The 22,288-nt window shown below is 39.6% G+C and overlaps 1 protein-coding gene across 5 annotated transcripts in view; it reads right to left on the bottom strand.

The window, feature by feature from the left end:
* Window positions 1-252: 252 nt before the first annotated feature.
* Window positions 253-22,288, bottom strand: part of TJP2 (tight junction protein 2) — an 85,197-nt gene continuing 63,161 nt past the window's right edge. For all 5 annotated transcript variants that reach the window (XM_058168673.1, XM_058168676.1, XM_058168675.1 and 2 more), the window contains 16 exons: window positions 16,655-16,766; window positions 16,434-16,567; window positions 14,890-14,956; window positions 13,884-14,034; window positions 13,199-13,307; window positions 12,371-12,581; window positions 11,142-11,329; window positions 10,078-10,173; window positions 6,717-6,796; window positions 6,381-6,591; window positions 5,442-5,542; window positions 4,249-4,461; window positions 3,899-4,009; window positions 2,871-3,200; window positions 2,366-2,451; window positions 253-1,180 (listed from right to left, as the gene is read on the bottom strand). In XM_058168673.1, the coding sequence (XP_058024656.1) occupies window positions 1,012-1,180; window positions 2,366-2,451; window positions 2,871-3,200; window positions 3,899-4,009; window positions 4,249-4,461; window positions 5,442-5,542; window positions 6,381-6,591; window positions 6,717-6,796; window positions 10,078-10,173; window positions 11,142-11,329; window positions 12,371-12,581; window positions 13,199-13,307; window positions 13,884-14,034; window positions 14,890-14,956; window positions 16,434-16,567; window positions 16,655-16,766 (2,369 nt within the window). In that variant the 3' untranslated portion in view covers window positions 253-1,011. The remainder of the gene's footprint in view (window positions 1,181-2,365; window positions 2,452-2,870; window positions 3,201-3,898; window positions 4,010-4,248; window positions 4,462-5,441; window positions 5,543-6,380; window positions 6,592-6,716; window positions 6,797-10,077; window positions 10,174-11,141; window positions 11,330-12,370; window positions 12,582-13,198; window positions 13,308-13,883; window positions 14,035-14,889; window positions 14,957-16,433; window positions 16,568-16,654; window positions 16,767-22,288) is intronic.

Below are 22,288 nucleotides of genomic sequence, written 5' to 3'. Positions count from 1 at the left end.
CAGTGGGTGCAAGAACAAGGACAGGATTGGTATATCACAGGATCGTCTACTGTAACAGTCCAGCCTCTTCTACTCTCTTGTGTGTGGATATGAGTGTCGAGATAGATTTATTTCCTCCCTTCCCCAACTATTCTAGATCTCCTTTGAATAAATAATAGTCCTGCAAAATACTGCACAATGTGCCACAACCTAAAGTGAATGAAATTGCTTGCCTCCGGGCATGATTTTAAAAAGAAATAAAAGACAAAAATGGAATCATAATTGCTTGTAGAATATAATATTTTTTATTTCACGAGTGATGTAAAGTTTTAAAAGCCAGAGACTCATTTATTTTCTACATAATTTCCTTAAATGTTGGCACTCCCTAGCCTTATGGCAGCCAGCCTAGAAAACAGTTTCATATATACAGTCATTGCATTTGAAAATAGTGTACAGTTCTATTTAAAGTAGAAAAATAACATCCAAGGGGAAAATGGGAGGTATGAAACATACAAAAGTTAAAAGCAGTAGAAATTTCATGGCTTTGCACAAGTATCAGATGTTAAGACAGGGGTCTCTAACCCTGGCAACTTTAAGCTTGACAGACTTCCACCAAGCTTAAAGTTGCCAAGGTTGGAGACTTCTGTGTTAAGAGAACAGCTGAAGACACTTTTTGTTTGAAAGGCACTTTTTTTCCCTTGCAGTAAAGCATTGTGGTTTTCATCAAGCTTCCATTAGGCCCAACAGTTAAAAGGCAATTAAAAAGGCAATTTCAGTGAGGAAAAGAATTCCAAGTTAAAAATTTATAGGTGCCAGAAATTAATACCAACTTTATAAATATTTTGGTCCTTTTGTAAAATAGGCAACCGTGATCCAAGTCCCTTCAATACTTAAATGATACTGCACCATTCTAGTGAGCAGGATATCTGTCAAGTTCACTAATAACCCCAAATATACATATACTTGTTAAAAAGAATCAGAGCTTTTGATGTGCAAGTGTGTCCCAGAACAATGGCTTGACTGCTAATAATTTTATAATTCTGTATCTCTGTATCGAGATGGCTGCCCATAGTATCCACGCTTGGACTGATCAGATAACTGCCTCCGATAATCTTCCTCCTCTGCATCATCACTGCCGTAAATTCCTGAATTATCTAGGTAAGATCTAACAGCCGGCTTCTGAGGCTCGGGAGGTCTGGAACTAAAATCAACATATACAAAGTTATTTTGAGCAAGCTAACACAGAGACCAAGCAGAAATAGACTTGTTACTAGTTTAAATTAAAGTTAAAAAAAGTTTGTTTTTATTAATATTGTCAGGCCATCAACAACCCATTTGAAACAAGGGTCCTGCCAAATCACTGCCATTTCAAAATGTTCTTATACTTGAAGGGAGTTATTTTGTCTTCCTCATTAGTAAGGCTGGCCTGAAATTAGGCTGCTAGCATAGGATAATTGATCCTGTGAGAATGTGGGCAAAACAACTACAAAAAGCTTCTAATTTTGATTGTTTTGAATGGGATATATTTAAGAGGCAACAAAGTGAACATGTTATGCACTCTATCCATTTAAGCCCTCTGACAATATTCTTTCACGGCTCATTTTGCAAAAGTTTATTAAAAGAAAACTATAGTAAGATGGGAAAGAGAAAAGCTACTTTCAATGATGTTCTGAAGCTTTCTTCCACTCCATGAGGTTGCCATAATTATAATGAATTAGGTCAGAAATTTTTTGGATATGACATTCCTTAAAAATCAGAGAAAAATGAGATTTTCTACCCAAAATATTTACTGTTAATCTGCCAGAGTTACTTCTCCAATAACTCAATAATTTGACAATCAAATTTAATAAGGAAAGATCCAATTGCAGCATAACAGAGAAAAGCTCTCTGAGGGAAGCGGGAAAGAAGGCATATATTTAATTAGGTCAGCAGTGTTTTAGTAGAGGACAAGTGAAGAGAACAAAGGGTGGCTTATGAATAAAATTCTTACAGAAGAAAATTAGGCTGCAAATTGTCAAGAGTGTATTTCCACATATAAAATGTGAAAAAGAATAAGCTCCTTCGTTGGCAACAGAGTTGGAAAAGATAATTATTATAATCAGGGGTATACATCTATATTTATTAACTACATGCATTTATATAGCAATCTGATTACCAGAAGAATCAAGAGATTCATGTTGCCTGCAGATTGAATAGAAGGCACAGTGAAGTAAAAAAAGTCTGAAAAAGGATAATTAATTGTACTACACTATCTGAAGAGTTATCAACTTCCAACTTACTTGTGGACCTCTGTTCTAAAAAAAAAAATTCTGATGCTGAATAAGCATGTTAAACATATTCAAAGCCACAGAAGTATTAAAAAATAGGCAAATCAATTCAGTTTTACCTGGAAATCTGGGGATGGTTGTGTTCTGGCTTCTGTGTTTTCATTGGGACTGCATAAATGTCTGGGTGTTTTTGTGCTATTTCCACCTTTAAAAAAGCAGGTAAAATATTTCCATATTTTCCTCAAAATAAATTATTCTTTGATAGCAATTTTCCCTTCAAGAGCAAGACGATCCATTTACTTTACAGACTTGTCAGATTATTTACAAAATATGTAAAAATATCCAGACCTAGAGATTTGGATATAAAACGGCTCTCTGCATGACATAAAAATTAATGGAGACTATTGTGCTAGAAGGAATAATATTTTTCTACAATTTTTCTTCACTGACAGTTCTAGCATTCTGTTCCAAACTGTTCTGAAAAAGCTTTCAAAAATAGTATCCGCTGTATCTCCAAACTGTTGTTTGAATTATATTTTTTATTAATTTGATTCTGTATCACTAGTTTTCTTACTATTGTAAATAAAACATTTGCACAAGACCAACAGAATCATTATTTTATACCCTGGCATTCTGTGCTTCTTGCAGTTCTTGCATTCTTTGTAGTCTGGCCTTGTGATCCATTTTCTCGAAAATTTTAACTTTCCCCAGCACAGATTTTGGTGTGTTCTCTTCTACAACTTCTCCTACTTTTTCTTCCATTTCAGAAGGTTGAATGACTGGTTGAGAAGACTTCAATACAGGCCGGCCAAAATTTGGTTTCATAGCTATAGGGGGAGGAGCTACTTTAGCTGGTCCTCCCAAATTTTCAATACTAGCTGCATTAGGGCTGTTTGTTCTGGGTTCATAATTCTTAGGAATATCATACGGTTCTTCTCTGTTTTGCAACTTAACCTGTAAACATAAAGACAAATACAAGTGTGGGGTTTTTTTACATAAAAATAACAGATTAAGTCTAGAAATGATCAGCTTCTATATATAAACTGATAAACCTATAAAGCTGATATGTTTAGTTAAGGAAACACAAATAATTATCGCAGACCTACTTTTCTCCCTTAATTTGGGCATCAAGATTTGAAGCTAAACACTAAACAGCAGATATTGAAAAGTAACTAAAACACTCTCAGTAAATGAATCATGGAGGGCTATGTTTAGCAGTCCAACTAGATGTTACAAAAATTTGCAAACTTTTAAATCCTCCGGGCAATTGAATAGCATGAATCTACCTCTTGGGGCATGTTCTCCAACATTACTCTACAAAAAGTATTGCCCTGCTCGGGATTTAGAACAGGAGTATCCAACTTTGGCAACTTTTAAGACCTGTGGATTTCAATATGGCTGGCTAGGGAATTCTGGGAGTTGAAGTCCACAACAGTGCAAGATTGAGGATGTGGAGAGACCTGACCCATAGAACCGTCAAGAGTCAGACACACTGAAGGGTAACATTATCTTCAAGTCCACAAATCTTAAAGTTGTCGAGGTTGGACAAACTCAGACTATTTCCGTTTCTTTTTTCCTTTAGTTCCATGTTTTGGTAATGAAAAAACATTAACAATTCTCATAAGCTATAGAGATATTTCTTTCCATATTACCTTTGGAGGTTCAGGTTTGAAAGCTGGGGGTGGACTGGAATCCCGCAGAACTTCCTTGCTCCCAGCTTTTCTCATCTGAGCTTTCGGTTCAGGGCTAAATTTTCTTAGACTCTACAAACAAGTAATAATAACCATGATGCATATATTCACATAGTTCTGGCTTCATGTTTAGAGAAATTACAATTTTGCAACTGACAGTAAAAAGGCACGTGAATTCTTGCATCCCAGACATTACATGAAAACAATATTCATTAATATCTGAAAAAAACACTAGTTATTTTTCAGACTTCTCTTTCATTATAGTATTTACAACATTAAGTTCTGAAAGAAGAAGAAAAGAAACCTCTCACCTCCTCCTGTTGCACAGGTTCAGAGGACCGACTGATAGAAGAAACTCTTGGCTCATAGTATGGCTCATCAAGTTCATTATCTGTGTAGACCCCACCTTCCCCATCTGTGTCTTCCATATCACTGATTAGTCGACTGTCACAGCTCAGATAGTCAGCACCCATGGCGGTTAAGTATGACATACGATCATCAATGTCATCATCCATTCCTTCCAACTGCAAAACAGAGGGTTTTGTAAAGAGATTTTTGAGGGTCAGAACACAAGCAGTCCTCAACTTGCGACTGATTGCTTAATGACTATTCAAAGTTACAATGGATTCAAGAGTTACAACCAATCCTTGACGTCATGATTGCTGCATCACCCTTGCAGTCCTGTGATTGCAATTCAGGTGCTTGGCAACTGGCATGCATTTACAACTGACTGCAACCTCCCAACCCCCATTGGGTAAGCTGGATTCAGGTTTAGAAACATGGGATTCATTTACTAACCTAATGAGCCTTTTAAAAATGGCTGTAAAAAGGAGTCCAATCATGTGGTGACTTGACTTATAACCACAATGACTTATGATCAAAATTCTGGGCTCAATTGTGGTCATAAGTCAAGGACTTATATTAGGCAACTGTTATACTTAAGACATTAGGAAATAGAATAACAATATTTAAGTAAAGTCACATGCTAGAAAGAGTAGCCATATACCGTTTATTAGGGATATACTCGAGGCTGGCAAACTTTTCAGGTATCAACACAACCTGATGCAATAGCATGCTACCTAAAAATCAAAAGGTAAAAAAATGGCTAAAACCCAATGACACTGCTGCATCCCACAAGATTTCAGCATTTTCAATCTGAAGAAAGTAAGTAAGTGAAATTTAGTAATCCTGGATTGACTATATTGTGAATATACTGAGAAAGACCCATTAATATGTTTCCATGAATGCCTTAGTGCCCATTAGTATCAGAATGCCAAGTTTTTAACTACCAAACCTTAGCCATATCATTTTTAATATGTCAACAATTAGGCACAATGACTATTGCATTAAATTCAAGAACCTTTACTTTGAACAAGGAGAGACTTCTCTACGCATATAAAGAAGAAATTCCTCTATACACAGAAAGTCTTTCCTCTCATAGAGGCTCTTGGTCCATGTTCCAGGTGAATATGCATGCACAAACCAAAAGGATGTGAGCACATACCTTTCCTTCTGAAACCCACACTGCTTCATTTTGTTGTTGCTGAATAGTATCTTTAAGGCTGCCATACCAACCATCATTGGATGAATTTAGATCAATAGAAGCTGCAGAAATATTTAAAGAATGAATTGTTGGATTAGCAAACCATTACTGCCAAACATTTCATTATCTTACTTTAATGGGTTTTCAACAATACAAGATAACGGCTTTTCTTCACCTGCTAATTATCTCACTAGTTACTATAAGTCTATGAGAGGAGGCTTAATATTTAAAAGCAGAGTAAAACAACAGTAGAGCATTCCATCAATGTAAAAGTAAAAATGAGAATGTTGGTGATCAGGAATGGATAATACTTAATTATAAAACTATCCTCCCTGTTTTCTTTATTCTACTTAAGAAACATGTTATGTCATATTTGAAATAAATCATTTTTCTACTTTACTACTGATTTCTTCTCAAACTTGTAGTTTATAACCAATCCTAATAGACATTTTTCTCAGGACTTCCCCAACTGAACTCTTTTAAATATAGCTTAGAAGAACAACAAATATTTTGTATGCGTATAATCAGAATATGTCTATTAAGGCATTTAATACTGTAACTCATAGATTTACGTTTAAGCTATTTGGACTAAGCTTTCTGGAAAATGCTAGAAACTCTGATTAGCTTATTCCACTGCTTAAGCCTTCCTCTAATTAAGAGTATTTTTGCTTTTCCTATAATTGGAATATTTTTCCAAAACTATTAAAATTATATGTATAAAAATATTGCTTTTTGTCCTAATTCCAACAGAAATATTATCTACCCAAAACTTGTGTATTCAATAGGATTTGGAGTTTAATTGTTGAATGCACTATCACATTTCCTATATGGCAATCACATAACCTTTACTCTGTACACCAACAGATGCTTTCACAGAAAACAAGTGATGGTTTTATGCACCTGTAAAAAGATGGAAACACGTCTTCTTCAACTTATTTGCTTGATCATAAAGCTTCCGTGCACTCTTGTTGGACGTGGGAATTAGCCTTTGCCTCATAGCTTTCAGGCCTTGTTTGCTGTCTGGGTTGAAAAACACTACAATTGGGAACCACTGAGTGTAGTTTAACAGATCCACAGCTTTGGGAGTCACATCCAACAAAGCATGCTTGTCCTGTACAAGAAAACAGCAATATTGAGTTTATGCTTGTAGGAAAGGGAAGAAAAACACATCAATATTTGTTTTACATGGTCTACTACTATTATTCTAATGGAAGGGATACAAAAGGAAAAAAATACCTGTTCAATAATTTGTCTCACAGTGTTCAAACGTACTACACCGGTAGACTTCTCCGAACCTGCATCTTTTGGTTCTGTTTCTGTAAGAATAATATGCCAGTTTTATCATATGTTTAAAGTTTGTCTTAAAAGATCACATTATCAGGAGTTTTCAATTTGGGTGCCTAAATGGAAAAATCTAAAAGTAATACATATTTTTGTTCAAAGTTCTAATATCAATCTTAAAGGTGCTTAATAGTTTTAGATCAGGAATGTCTTAATTAGTATTACTTCACTATTTGTGCCAGAGGATTTTTGCTCATGTGCCCAAAAATAAATTCCTTAGTTTGACAAGTTTATGAATGACTTTTTTCAGTTATGACTCTACTGTGATTGAGTTTAGTCTAACGGTTAAGGCGCCAGACTAGAAACCAGGAGACTGCGAGTTCTAGTCATGCCTTAAGAATGAAAACTAGCTGAGTAACTTGTGGGAAAACACCAGGAAGAAAATAAAAAGTTGGGTCTCTACTGTAATGGCTTTCTAACCAAAAGATCATTCACTAGGGCAGTGGTTCTCAACCTTTATAGTGCTGCGACCCCTTTAATACAATTCCCCACGATGTGGCGACCCCAACCATAAAATTATTTTCATTTTGAATTTATCCCGCCTGAAGCCGTATTGGCTAGTGATCTGAACTGCTTGCGATTGCCTTGAGGACGGAGGCATTAAAGCGGAGATTCCTCCCCTATTAAGTTTATCGCGCCTGAAACCAGATTCGGCTAGCAATTGGGAGTGATTGCAGCTGGCTTGAGAGGGAGACATCAGAGCAAAGATTTCTCTCTTTTTTAATTCATCGCGCCTGAAGCCGAATTCGGCTAGTTATTTGAAGAGCCTGCAGCTGGCTTGTGGAGTCAACCATTGGAGCGCGATTCTTTGACTCGCAAGTATACTTTCCATATTTCCGATGGTCTTAGGCGACCCCTGGCAAATTGTCATTCGACCCCCAACGGGGTCCCGACCCACAGGTTGAGAACCGCTGCACTAGGCTTTACAAGGTAAAGAGGTAATGAGCCATTAAAAATAAAAACCTGCTTAACTTTTGTTCAAGTTCAGCTGTTGACTTACCGTATTTTTCACACTATAAGACACATTCCCCCACCCCAAAAAAAGTGGGTGGAAATGTCTGTGCGTCTTATAGAGCGAATGTTGCTGAAGCCGCCCACCTGTTGGCCTCCACCCTTCAGCCTCTGCCTCCCAGCAATTTGCCTCCTTGCAGCAAACAGCAAACAGCCTGGTCAGCTTCAGCACAGTCTGATTTAGCACGAGCAGCTGATTGGCAGTTGGATCAGCCTCCCAGAATACCGCCAATCAGCTGTTCCAGGCTGTGGGGATCGGCGGCGCCCATTGCCACCACCCATTTTTGGCCTCTTTGCATCCCATTTTCAGCCTCCGCACGTCTCATTTTTGGCCTCCATGTGCCCTATTCCAGGCAGCAGCGATTGCCACCTCCTATTGCCACTGAACGGCGACAGAGGCGATAGGAAGCGTGGAGGCTGAAAATGGGGCACGTGGAGGCCAAAAATGGGACACAGGCCAAAAATGGAGCGCATGGAGGTCGAAATGGAGTGTGCAGTGGCAGCGATCCCCACAGCCTGGAACAGCTAGTATTCCGGGAGGCCAATCCAACTGCCAATCAGCTGGTAGTGCTAAATCAGGCTGTGCTGAAGCTGACCGGGCTGATTGCTGGGAGGCAGAGGCAGAATTTTTTTTCTTGTTTTCCTCCCCAAAAGCAGGGTGCATTTTATAGTCTGGAGCATCTCTTTTTTTTTAAAAAAACAAGTTTTATTAGAATTTTTCTTTCATCATACATATTTTATGAACAGTGTTAACCAGGTCACATCTTATACATCTTATATATATTAATCTTTATAATCTATTCCAATCTTCCCATTTTTTCCATATTTATCTCTTTTATATAATTCTTTATCACAAATTAATCATTTTTCACCATATCTTATTTCGGCTTCTGCCATATTATTCTTTTTTTTCCCCAAGTCCATTTTACATGTTTCCAATTTCAGCCATAATATTCTTTTTCCATATTTCTTTAATTTAATTTCTTCTTAAATCATAATACATAAACAGTATCACTATCCGTCCTTAATTCCTAATCTCTTACAAGAACATCAATTAATTATCTTATTTCTCCATTACAGAATATATTTCTCAAAATCCCTATCCCACTTTTTAACATTTCAACTTTGTCTCTTAATTTAAATTGTCTTCAAAATTAAACCAAATTGCCATTTCACATTTCATTCTGTTTACTATAAGCAATATACATCATCATATTCAACTCTTACATTAAAACCCTTTTACTTAGTTGATCATCCACAATTAATAATATTACTACAGTTCCCTTAAATCTACTAGTATGTACCTTATTTCCTTTCCACAAATCTTCCCTTCTTTAACCATTTTCTCTTGGTCTCTCCAAAATTCCACTTCTTAATAGTTTTCTCCTTTTATCCCATTCTCTTAGCTTCTTTTCTCGTTTTTTAAATATTTATTATATCTTTTCTTCTGAATCCTTTTTTCTAACTTTTAGATATATTATTCGAGTAGCTCTCCCCAAGCTTTCTCCTAATCTCTTTCCACTATCTCCCTCTTTACCTTTTGATTCTTTTTTGTGGGGGTGTTCCCTCATCCACTCTTTTTTTGCCACTGTAAATCCCAGTGAAATCATCTAACTGCTTTTTGCATTCAATTCCTTTTGCTTCAATATTATTTTCTTGCTCCTCATTTATGCTCTCTTTTACCACCTTCTCCCCTATTTCCTGTTCTGTGTGTTCCAGCAAAATTTCTGACTTTTTATTACCCTTTGGTAATTCACGCATATTTTTAAACATCTCAATTAATTCCTCACATATCCAAGACTCCATATTGCCAATTTAAGAAATTGTTAACACTTTTGAATTATGTCACATTTAATTAAAATTTAAAATCCATATAGTCTTTTTGTTTTCAAATAATGTCCAATTTGTCTAGTCCACTCCAAGTTAAGTGGTCTGGAGAGTCTTATAGTGTAAAAAATACAGTACCCCTGGACAGACGCATGCAGTTTTCTTGGCATCGGTCTGTCAAGAATGGCCAAAAAGCAATTGGCCATTCCCTATTTATATTTTTAACTTCCCAATCTATTTCTTACCAATCACATAGCCGAGTTCCAGGAAATTCTTTGAAACTGTAAATTCTTAAAGTATTTGAGGGGAGAGATAGTCTAAGACATTTTTTTCTTATTCATCTGTTTCACTGCTATCACTTTATAATTATCTGATGTATTATTTTTGTTCAATTAATAATAAGCATGAAGTCACTCACTGGCAGGCTGATATAGCTCTGGCAACTCATTATACAACTTCTCCATCGCGATGTCTGCAATGGGACCAAATATCACCACTGGCCTCCTAAAACCAGCTGCAAAGAAAATATATGTAGTTTATTACCATGATTATAGGATCAAAGTGAAAAGCTAAACATTTAAGGTTTATTGTCATTAGAGGGAAAAGTTCAGTGCTACATCAATGAATTCTGTTCAAATGACAAGACATTATCTTTCTCTTTTTTGACTTGCTATTCATTACATACCCATTGTTCTATAGGATTCCCCAAGACTATTGAAACAATTTTCATAGTACACGGAGGCAGGAGAGGAAAGCAAAAATGCCTTCTTCCATTGCCTTGGTGAAAATAATTTCAACAGGGGAACATAGTTGGCTAACATCTATTGTCTGTAAATTGGACACCTACCTGTAATTTCCCTCTTTAAAAGGGAAAGTTTACAGTCATTAAGACTAGCTTCCTATAGGAATTAAAAAGAAATTAACTAGCAGTTAAAAAGCAATTTGTAAGCCAGGTTTCAACACAAACTGAAGTCTTGATGAAGTCATTTGAGATGTTACGGACTCAAAAATTGTATCATTTTTGTTATAAGAAGGAGTAAGACAGGGATGTCAAACTCGTGGCATCACATTGTTGTCACATGATGTATCACGACCTTCTCCCCCCCTTTGCTAAACCGGGGGAGGGCTTGGCCAGCGCATAAGGCATCCAGTCTGTGGGCCATGAGTTTGACACTACTGGGGTAAGAGAAATGGCACTTTCCCAATGTCTAAGAGCCATCAAGAAAGTTGTATTTCCCTATATATAGTATCTAAGAGTCAAAACTTCTGGTAGGGGTAATTTCTTCAGTGCCCATGGCTGGCTCAGGAATTCTGGGAGTTGAAGTCCACAGGTCATAAAGTTGCCATAGTTGCCCACCCATAGTCTAGAGATAAAACTGAAGAATTATATTTTTTTAACATTTCCCCCTCCCCAAATGAAGTATCTATCTTTTATAAATAAGGATATCAGTTCTCAACTCTTAAATGTTGTCCCTCACTCACCTTCCCTGAGCATAACCCTCTCATAGGCTGGAAATTTTGTGCCAACAGATGCGATTGCTGTTAGATCTTCTCGGCTTTTTTTCAGATTCTTTTTCATTCCTGACCGCTGGCCACGCATCCGCCAGAAGTCAGCCCTATCACTGGAACCATCTCTTTGAGCATTTTGAACACTGGCCAACTGTTCAGCCCTGAAAGGGAGAGCATTTGCTCCATTTTTCAAAAGCCAACAATGGGAATACACCTAAGATCAAATGCAACCCAATCTCCCAAGTTTTAAGAAAGAATCTGATTTTAAAAGATTTCAATATTTAACCCTTAATATAGTCATAGGAACATAGAAAGTGAGTCTTCATATATGTGCTGATGGCTGTAATTCCAATCTCTTGAGCTGAGGCCTTCTCATAAGAATCCACAGGAGCTTTCCTGGCCCCTATATTACATTACTCCATCTATTCAATTCATTTGAATAGGAACAAATAAAGGTGTGCCGTTCTTGGGACAAGGCTAAAATTATTTCTTGCCCCTGGTTGTCCTAGTTCTACCTATACCTATTTGTACGTCAAACTTGATTTAAATCAAGCTTCAGTGGGATGATCAAGAAATACACTGCAGACTAGCCTTTAGTAAGGCCTTAAACAAGTTATTCATTAAACAATGAAGGCCTTAAACAAGTTATTCATTAAACAATGAAGGCCTTAAACAAGTTATTCATTAAACAATGAAGGCCTTAAACAAGTTATTCTGATCCAATGACCAGTCTATAGCTACAAAAACTAGAATCTTTGTTTTCCTCTCAAAGTCCATGGATGAGAAATTTGGACTTCGAAGAAGCAGGATTAAAAAGTATTGGTGCTTTTAATATTTAATGTTGTATAAGGTTCCTGAGAACACTATGATTAGCCAAGAAAACAAACATTCATAGAACAAATCAATCCAAGGTTGTCATTCAAGGAATAAATTTCCAGGTCAGATAATCATATTTTGGCCATGTTATGTAAAGACCCAGATCCTTGAGCAACAATGGATGCACCACTGAGAGACTTGAAGGACCAGGTTTGAAGGAGAATCACCCTGAAAAAGATTTATCTGTACGATCCCGAAGAACAAGTATCAACTTGATAACATAAGATAACGTAACATAATTTTATATACAGCACTATGATATAATCATAGTGTGATAGAATAAAAGGTAAAGTATCCCATGTTAAATTTACAGGAGAGTAACATACCTGCTTTTATTCGGAATCAACCCTTTCTCTAATTCACTGTCAATTCTCACTGCCAACCAATGGCCCAGCTTCCCATCATACAGTGTATCAACCACTCGGAAGACATCACCCCTGGTGAAAGCCAAGCTATGTGGAGTTTCTTTTTCACATTCAAAGTGGGTCCTTATGAAGAAAGAATCGCCTCTACCACAAGCCATTATGTCTCTATAAACTGGGGAGGTGGGAGGGAGAAGGAAGGAAGAGACACAAGAAAGACCTTAATTATTATTATTTGTTTCCATCAAATAAACACCTAAGAGCCATAGATATAGAAGAAAAGAAAATGCTTTTATATCATTTTTCACACAGGACACTATTTTTTCCATATATTACACAGAAATCAATTTCTGAATTTCAACATGCTATATCCTACCACCAATGGCTCATATTTTAAAAGGAATCATATATATTCGCAGATGTTTCCCATAAATTTATAATAGCAATAGTGTAAACAAAGAAGTTGGTCTTGCTAACTTTTGTCTGCGGAATAATAATATGTTTTTGATCACTGGACATTTTTGTTGTTTCAGAAATTGGAGATATCTCTTTGTAGCACCAAGGTAAATAATACCTTTAACCACTATGCAAATTAACAATGAATCTGTGATCTACTTAGCTATCTTAAAAACTTGGATGTTTATCAGGAAATTTACATTATTGTAACTAATAAACATTTCTAAGAATATGGTAAACATCAGTAGATATAAATAGAAGATGAAACAAGAAAATATATTATAGCAGCACATTAGAAACATGCTATTCTTTTACAAATTATATATTCATACGTACCATCATATTTGCTCTGAGCCAAAATTGTCACAGTATCACCTTTAGGAATTTCTAATAGGTACAGAACAGCATCCTCTCGAATAATACCTCTAAAGTCTTGACTGTTTACCTGGTGCAAAGGAACCATACTCAGCTTTAGTATTTCTTTCAGGTTTTTTATATACTGTAATGTTAGGTAACCATAGGATACATTTTAGTGATTTAGGTATTACATTACTGCAGCTTTCAGTAACCAGGTATATCCACTTATTGTTATGAGAATTACATCTGTAAAGCACAAGATTGAAAAGGCCTATAGAAAAATAGGGAAATTTACCCGAGTGATTTCACATAGTCCATTATAATATTGGAAATCACAATCAATGTTATTCACCATGCTTTCCTTAAAAACAAAGTCTTATATTTAAGCCAGGCTATTCAGAAATACTGACATTATATAATCTGTTAATTATAATAGAGAGCACAAAAAAGCAAGGGAATTTTTGTGGCAAGGTTTTTTTTTTTCTTTCATAAAAAAATTGAAAGAAGAAATAAAATAAATATTTATCTCAACCATACCACTAAACAGATTTCCTAAAAGTCAATTTCAGAACTGTTCTCATAATTATAAATATCAGGAATATTTTTTTCAGTTAAGTTACTTAAAATAATATATTTTAAATGGAAAATAATTAGGCATGCAAACCTTAAGAATTTGATCTCCCTCCTGTAGGCCTTCCTGTTCTGCTGAGGTCCCTTCTTGAATTCCAGCAACAAATATTCCTACATCATTCCCACCAGCCAACCGGAGACCCACACTATCTCCTTTCCTGAACTGCACCATTTTGGTATCGGGACTTAAAAGAGAAAACAATGGGTGTTATTTATTTCAGTTTAAAATATAATAAGCTATAAATAATTTCCATAGCAGTGTTTCTCAACCTTAGCAAGTTTAAGATATAAGAGTTTCAACTCCCAGAATTCACAAGCCAGTGGAAAGTATAGTAGTTAGAGTGCTGCCTTTGACACGGTAGATTGGAGTTCAACTCCCAGCTGGTACTTACCTTAACAATAGGGGGTTCTTGGGGAAAAGCCCTAATGCTTCACCTGCCTACCTCGGATATGAGTAACACAAACTTAAAGAGTTGTTGGTTCAGACATCACCCAGGTTAACAAAGTCTGCATCAGATGTTGGGAACCAAAACAATCTGACAAGTGGGCTACTGGAACAAACCAAGGATGAGATAAGAGACTCTGGAATTGATGAAATGCTACTACGTTAGTCCTAATGAGAGGGGATATGAAATGTGTGAGGGAACTATGGACGGACAGAAAACCAACATCCACACTAACTGAGAAGCAGCTAATAACTCAATGCTTCAGCATAGCAAAACACTTCACTTCTGGTGAAATTAGAACTGCCATTTTATTCTTGAAATAGGGCATTTAGAGCTCAAATATTTTTAATTTGATTTTGCATACCAGTACATGACAAGATGTATTGAAAGTAGCATTACATCTGCCTTTGTATGAATATCATTTTGGCAATTGTGTTTTGTTTAATAAAACACTTTTTCCATTATTACAATTATTTATTAATTAGATTAATTTATTACTTAGATTTCTAGACCGCCCTTCTTCCGAAGGACTCAGGAAAGCAGCAAGGTTTATAAGAAATCAAAACAATAGTCATAAAAGTTCAAGATTCATACCCATATATTGCTTGGTCTTCAGGACTTGGCTGAAGAAATATTCTTGTTGCTGGTTTTGAATGTACAACTGCATATATATATAAATTAAACAAACAAACAAACTTAGAATCTGCTTCTACTTTAGTCCTCATTAGTAAAAAAATAATATATCAGAAATTCAGTACATTTTACTTAAAATAATTAGTATTAATATCTGTGTCTTTGCTCCTAGTAAATATAGAATGTGTAAGATAATGTACACTATAGCTGAACTTTTACTTGTTAACTATGCAATTTCACAAAATAGAATGCTTTTTCTATTTGCAGTAATTTTCAAAAATGCAGCAAAATCATAATCCTGTAGCACATCAAAACAAACAAAACTTATGGTACCCATCCAATATTCTTATTCAACCTCTAATATTGTATGACTTAATATCTCAAAGGAAATTTCAAAAATATATTCTATTCTACTATAAACCACTATATAAATTGTTTGCATATTAGATTAAAACATTTTTATTAACCACAGTTTATTGATAAAACACAATTGACTGAATTTATAGACTATATTAAGGCAAAACCAAATTATATTTTGGTTTAACATATGGGTGTGCCCGATCAATATTAATTTTACTTAATGCTCTTTTGCTTTAATAATTATTTTTCCCTCCATTTACAGACTGTTTTTTCAACAAATTTCTACAATGGGTCACCAAATATGCTAAAACATAGTTTATTGGTCAAATTTTGTTAGGTAAGTCATTGTTGACTGGGCACCCAGTATGCTACTCCATTAAATTATCTCCAATTGTTGCTTCCCACTCAGTACATATGGACAGGAGAGGTGTGTTTCAGATCTCCTCAATTTACTATTCTCATCTTGTGGGACTGAGAAAACATGTCTTCATTGACACTGCCCTTGTTTTCTCAACAACATCCCCCCCAAAGGTACGTAAGGTGCCAACTCTTCTGAGGTTCCAGAAGATTTAGGTCTGTTCCTAGATCCGGAGCTGGTCCATTGTGAAGCCTCTATCATTTTCTTTTAATTGTTATGGTTGTTTTTAGTCTGGGCTCCTATGTTTTTAACTGTTTTAATTGTATATTTGGATGCTGTAACCCAGAAGTTCCAAAGCCCGGCTACGGACTTGGGGCGTACCAGAAACCAGGCCTCACAAACGACTGAAGCTCCATCTGTGCATATGTGGGATGCAGCGCACGAAACCACACCCTCCCTGGTTCGTGGTAAACCTCACTCTACAGAACCAGTCCCTGGCACCCAGAGTCTTTTGGAGTGGGTGGTCATAGGTAACAATGATTGATAATGCTAATAATAGCACAATAGAAATAAATACACTAAAAATGATCTGATTGGTTGTGGCTTTTTGCATTGAAGGGCTCCAACTTGTGAGAGTAGCTAGAGGGTTCAATTGCCTGAAGCAGGAGGAAAGTGGACTATTATTATTCAGTCCTATGAGTCACTAATCAAATTGTGTAGCTATATAATGGAAACCAGGATGCTTTGTTATTGAATCGAAAGGATCTCAAAAGAAAGCAGCACTAACCTGGTGGATCATCTTGGTACTTCACTTGATTATTTGTCTCTGGTATTAAAGCAGCTGTGGAATCCACAGTTGACCGAAAAGGAGTGGGCATTGCTCCCATCTTGGAAAGTCTATTGGTTGGGTCTTCTTTTGCACTTAATACAAAAATCAGACACTGTTAAGAACAAATCAAAGTTTCCATGTCGTAAAAAAAGTAAATGACAATACGGCAAACATCTCACCTCAATTTTTCCTTTAGCTTTTCATTTGAAGAATGGAACTCCACATCAGAGTGATGCAGTCTTCTGTCATCCTGAGGTGAGCAAGATCGGTTGGACTCTATTTCTGAAATATCTGTTGGGAGAACATAATGCAGAGTCTGGAAAAGTTACTGCTGTCTGTAATTTTAATGTTTGTTGACGTGCATGCATAATAAAAGGCTTTCTTCTTTTAAGCACTGACAGCAAAAAATACTTTCTGAAATTAAAGAAAGCTGATGTTACGAGGTACTCCTACTAGGAAACTAAACACTGCAGGCAGAAAATTAAACCACTGTAATTTTGCTTACCAAATAAATCTAAACTTAGGATAGAGATTTCTTAGCTTTTCTTTGAAAGATGTCATTCAACAAGCTTCGTTCAGATGAAGCCTTTGAAAAAATGGTAGCATCAGATAATCTGTGGCAATCCTTAAGGCTGGCATAAAAATTATGACCGGTCACTTGAAAGCCGCTGTAGTAGTAGCTTCCAGGGAAATGGAAATATTTAGATTGTCACTTCTTATTGTGTAGTTATCTTGGAAGTCACTAGAGCAGTAAGGCAGCATTCTTCTCTTGAAGCCTTAGGCCAAAATAGATATCTATCTCATGATATTCTGGGACATATCCAAAGACAGGCAGAGGAAGTAAGGTCCTTTCAAGTATGCACAATCCGGGGATATGTGCCACACATTGCCCCTAGCGCTGTTTTGACCCAGAAATCAGGATTTTGGAGGATTAAGGGGAAACTTTATAGCAGTCACCTGGCACCTTAAAGCACTTGATTTCCTTTAAACTTTAAAGCAGTGGTTTCCAACCTTTCCAGCTCTGTAGACCGGTGCCAACGATGGCGGCAGGCAGGGGAATGGAGATGGTTCAGCGCTAATGGTGTTTGGTACACAAGTGTGCACACCCACTGCTTGCACAAATGGAGTTTCATGCACTGACCCGCTTGCCTGCCGCTTGTGCGGCTCAGTTCCCAATGGGCCATGACCCAGGGGTTGGGGACCCCTTCTTTAAGGCATTCCTTTTGCTTTAAAGCCCATCAAAAGTGAATTAAACTTGATAAATCTCATCCCTTATGCAGACATAGTAATGTCACCAGCCTTCTTTTCTCTCAGAGGTCCTCTGAGGCCAAACAAATTATAAGGATGACCTCAGCACTGGGAAGAAAATACTTCCTGTCACCAGAAGCAACTTTAGATTTATTTTTTTTAGCCCTGCTTACGAAACAAGTGGAAAGGAGCTATCCACTTCAAGATTCCAGCTTTTTTAGGAAAACTGGGTACGGTACGCCTGATATTGTGTGCCTGAGCCATGCATTCCTGCCAACAATTATAAGCATTTACTGTGTATGTGAATATGGAAGAAAATTGATACCGTATATACTCGAGTATAAGCCGAGTTTTTCGGCACGTTTTTTGTGCTGAAAAACGCCCCCTCGGCTTATACTCGAGTCTACCCTTGCAGAGCCGACCCAGGGAGAGGGTTTTTTGCCCTCGGGAACAGCTGGGCCGGCAGGACGAGCCCAAATGCTGCCGGCATGCTTTGCCAGCTCGGCCGGCTCGTTTTGGGGCGGCGGCTGGCCTCCGGCGTTTTCTTCCGCCGCTTTTTGATGGCGGCGTCGGCGGAGGGGGCGGAGGGGGCGTTTGACATTTTCGCCCCCCTCTCACTCGTCCTCCTCTTGCCCGCGGTGGGGGCGGAGGCGTTGTCACCGCCTCCTCTCCAGCCGAAATTGAGTGCGGCGGCAGTGGGGGTGGGTGGGTGGGGAGGCCGCCGTGAAGTGCCGGCTGGGGGCCGGGCCAATCCCGGGCTCCCCAGCCGGCACTTCACGCGGCCTCCGCCGCCGCACTCAATTTCGGCTTTCGGAGAGGAGGGCGAGTGACAAACGCCAAGGCGAGAAGAACTCTCTTTATTTGTTTGTCACTCTCGCCCTCGGAGGCGGAGGCGTTGTCACTCGCCTCCTCTCCAGCGAAATTGAGTGCGAGCGGCAGGGGAGGCCGCGTGAAGTGCCGGCTGGGGAGCCCGAGCCAATCCCGGGCTCCCCAGCCGGCACTCACGCGGCCTCCTGCCGCCGCACTCAATTTCGCTGAGAGGAGGGCGAGTGACAAACAAATAAGTTCTTCTCGCTTGGCGTTGTCACCTCGCCTCCTCTCCGAAAGCGATTGAGTGCGAGCGGCAGTGGGGGTGGGGAGGCCGCCGTGAAGTGCCGGCTGGGGAGCCCGGATTGGCTCCTGGCCCCCAGCCGGCACTTCACGGCCTCCCTGCCGCTCGCACTCAATTTCGGCTTTCGGAGAGGAGGCGAGAGTGACAAACAAATAGAGTTCTTCTCGCCTTGGCGTTTGTCACCTCGCCTCCTCTCCGGCGAAATTGAGTGCGGCGGCGGTGGGGTGGGGAGGCCGCCGTGAAGTGCCGGCTGGGGGCCGGGATTGGCTCCTGGGCTCCCCAGCCGCACTTCACGGCCTCCCTGCCGCCGCACTCAATTTCGGCTTTCGGAGAGGAGGCGAGAGTGACAAACAAATAGAGTTCTTCTCGCCTTGGCGTTTGTCACCTCGCCTCCTCTCCGAAAGCGAAATTGAGTGCGGCGGCGGTGGGGGTGGGGAGGCCGCCGTGAAGTGCCGGCTGGGGGAGCCCGGGATTGGCTCCTGGGCTCCCCCAGCCGGCACTTCACGGCGGCCTCCCCCCCCCGCCGCTTCGCACTCAATTTCGGCTTTTCGGAGAGGAGGGCGAGAGTGACAAACAAATAGAGTTCTTCTCGCCCCTTGGCGTTTGTCACTCTCGCCCTCCTCTCGGCGAAATTGAGTGCGGCGGCAGTGGGGGTGGGGAGGCCGCCGTGAGTGCCGGCTGGGGAGCCCGGGATTGGCTCCTGGCCCCCAGCCGGCACTTCACGCGGCCTCCTGCCGCTCGCACTCAATTTCGCTGGAGAGGAGGCGAGTGACAAACAAATAGAGTTCTTCGCCTTGGCGTTTGTCACCTCGCCTCCTCTCCGAAAGCGAAATTGAGTGCGAGCGGCAGTGGGGGTGGGGAGGCCGCCGTGAAGTGCCGGCTGGGGAGCCCGGGATTGGCTCTGGGCTCCCCAGCCGCACTTCACGCGGCCTCCCTGCCGCCGCACTCAATTTCGGCTGGAGAGGAGGGCGAGTGACAACGCCTCCGCCCCCACCGCGGGCAAGAGGAGGACGAGTGAGAGGCGAAATGTCAACGCCCCTCCGCCGACCGCCCCCGCCGCCATCAAAAAGCGGCGGAAGAAAACGCCGGAGGCCAGCCGCCGCCCCAAAACGAGCCGGCCGAGCTGGCAAAGCATGCCGGCACTTCAATCCCGGGCTCCCCCAGCCGGCACTTCACGGCCGCCTCCCCTCCCACACCCACCCCACTGCCGCCGCACTCAATTTCGGCTTTTCGGAGAGGACGGCGAGTGTGTCAAACGCCAAGGGGCGAGAAGAACTCTCTTTATTTGTTTGTCACTCTCGCCCTCCTCTTACTCGTCCTCCTCTCGCCCTCGGAGGGGGCGGAGGGGGCGTTTGTCACGAATACATCCCAATAAAATGCAAAGGTTTCAAAGCATGTTTTGGAAAAGCAGCGAGGGATGGGGGGAGAATGCTGCCTTGAATGTGAAAAAGCGTGGAAAACTCCAACTACAGTATAAAAAAAACATTTGCACTCAGTACTTTTTATTTTATTTTATTTTTGCCAAGTTTTCCCCAGGGTTTTCCCCTATGGAAATTGGGGAGGTGGGAGAAAGAGGTGAAAAGAAAAGCCTCTTGGAAAGCGGAGAAATACGGCAAGAACAAACAATTTCTCCCCGAGAGAAGCAGGAGGAGGAGGAGGAGGAGAGAGGGGGGCATTGCAAGCTAGGGTGGGAAGAAGGAGGAGGAAGAAGAAGGGAGGCAAAAGAAACCGACCCTCGCGCAGATCAGCAAATTAGCTTTCCTTCTCCAAACCAATTTTTTTTAAAAAAAAAAACCCGTTCTACCCAGAGCAAATGGCAAATAAGCAGCCCGTTTTGAGTCTGATTATTGTTTCGCAGTGGTTGCCCTCTCTGGTCTCCTTGTACATGACAAGGCACCTCTAACCCAGCGCTTTGTGTTTGTTATTGGTAATTCTCCTCTCCTTCTTCCATTGGAGTCCTCTCCCTTCCTTTCCGAGCAGGCGGGCGATTTTCCTTCTCTGCCTTTTTTTTTTTTCCTGGAAGTGGAGGTGTATTCCTAAGGATGCCTTCAGTGCTGGGGAAGGAGCCGATCCATGGAGGGGAGGGGGGCGACGCTGCCGAGAAGCCGCTGCTTACAGAGGCGAAAGAGCCAGGAGACCTTGGCATGGGTGGGCGGCTGGTGTAAGGCAGGGCAGAACCTTGACCCGCAAGGATCCCGGGAGGTGGGGGCGAAGAGAGGCAGAGAAGGAGGAGGAGGAAGGAAAAGAAAGAAAGGGGAGTGAAAATAAGAGCAGTCCGAGCAATAAATAAATATTGCTGGGCTGCTTTCCAAAATCCTCAGCACGGAACTAAAAGTTGCAAGTGTTTTGTGAGTTCAAACAGTCCCTTCAGACTAACACGTTTCATTAAAAGATACAAAGTTTGGTAAACTGAAGCTCGCTCTGTCCAATGCAAAAAAATCATCATCATCATATAATAATAATAATAATAATGATAATAATAATAATAATAATGATGATGATGATAATGATAATAATGATAATGATAATGATAATGATAATAATAATAATAATAATAATAATAATGATAATGATAATGATGATGATGATAATGATAATGATAATGATAATAATAATAATAATAATAATAATAATAATAATAATGATGATGATGATAATAATGATAATAATGATAATGATAATAATAATAATAATAATAATAATGATGATGATGATGATGATGATGATAATGATAATGATAATAATAATAATAATAATAATAATAATAATAATAATAATAATAATAATAATAATAATAATAATAATATTCAGCCGTGCTTCGCTTTGATGGCAGCCTGACGTAAAATGGGGGCAGGGGATACATACAGTTAGGGAAACATGACAAAACAATGTTTTGGGCTCAATTGCAGTCTTAAATTGAGGACTACCGGTACTTGCAATTTGAACCTTATTGGACACTTCATTCCTGGAGGGTTTTTAAAGAACAGACTGGACAATCCTTTGTCTGAAACAGTATAGGATCTCTTGCTTGAGGAGTGGGGACTGGACTAGAAGATCACTGTTAGTTTGGGATATGTTCAGAGCCCACACATCTGATGACATAAAAAAATTGGCAAAGTCATCTCAAGTCACTTTGGCCGTTATTCCAGGTGGGCTTACATCTGTATTGCAGCCCCTAGATGTCAGTTTAAATAAACCTTTCAAGGACCATGTGCGAAGGATGTGGCATGAATGGATGACATCTGGTCAAGCTCGTCTGACAAAAGTTGGAAATCTGAGAAAGCCAGACATAGAACTAATAGCACAGTGGGTTCGTGATGCATGGGAAGATATTCCAGAGGACATGGTGCAACGTGCCTTCAAGAAATGTGGCATTAGTAATGCTATGGATGGCAGTGAAGACAGCGCATTGTATGAGAGTGACAGCAGTGATGATGGCGACTGTGAACTCAGT

This window comes from Ahaetulla prasina, chromosome 2 (assembly GCF_028640845.1).
Source record: "Ahaetulla prasina isolate Xishuangbanna chromosome 2, ASM2864084v1, whole genome shotgun sequence".
Classification (NCBI taxonomy): domain Eukaryota; kingdom Metazoa; phylum Chordata; class Lepidosauria; order Squamata; family Colubridae; genus Ahaetulla; species Ahaetulla prasina.
This window is presented reverse-complemented; position numbering and strand designations above follow the sequence as displayed.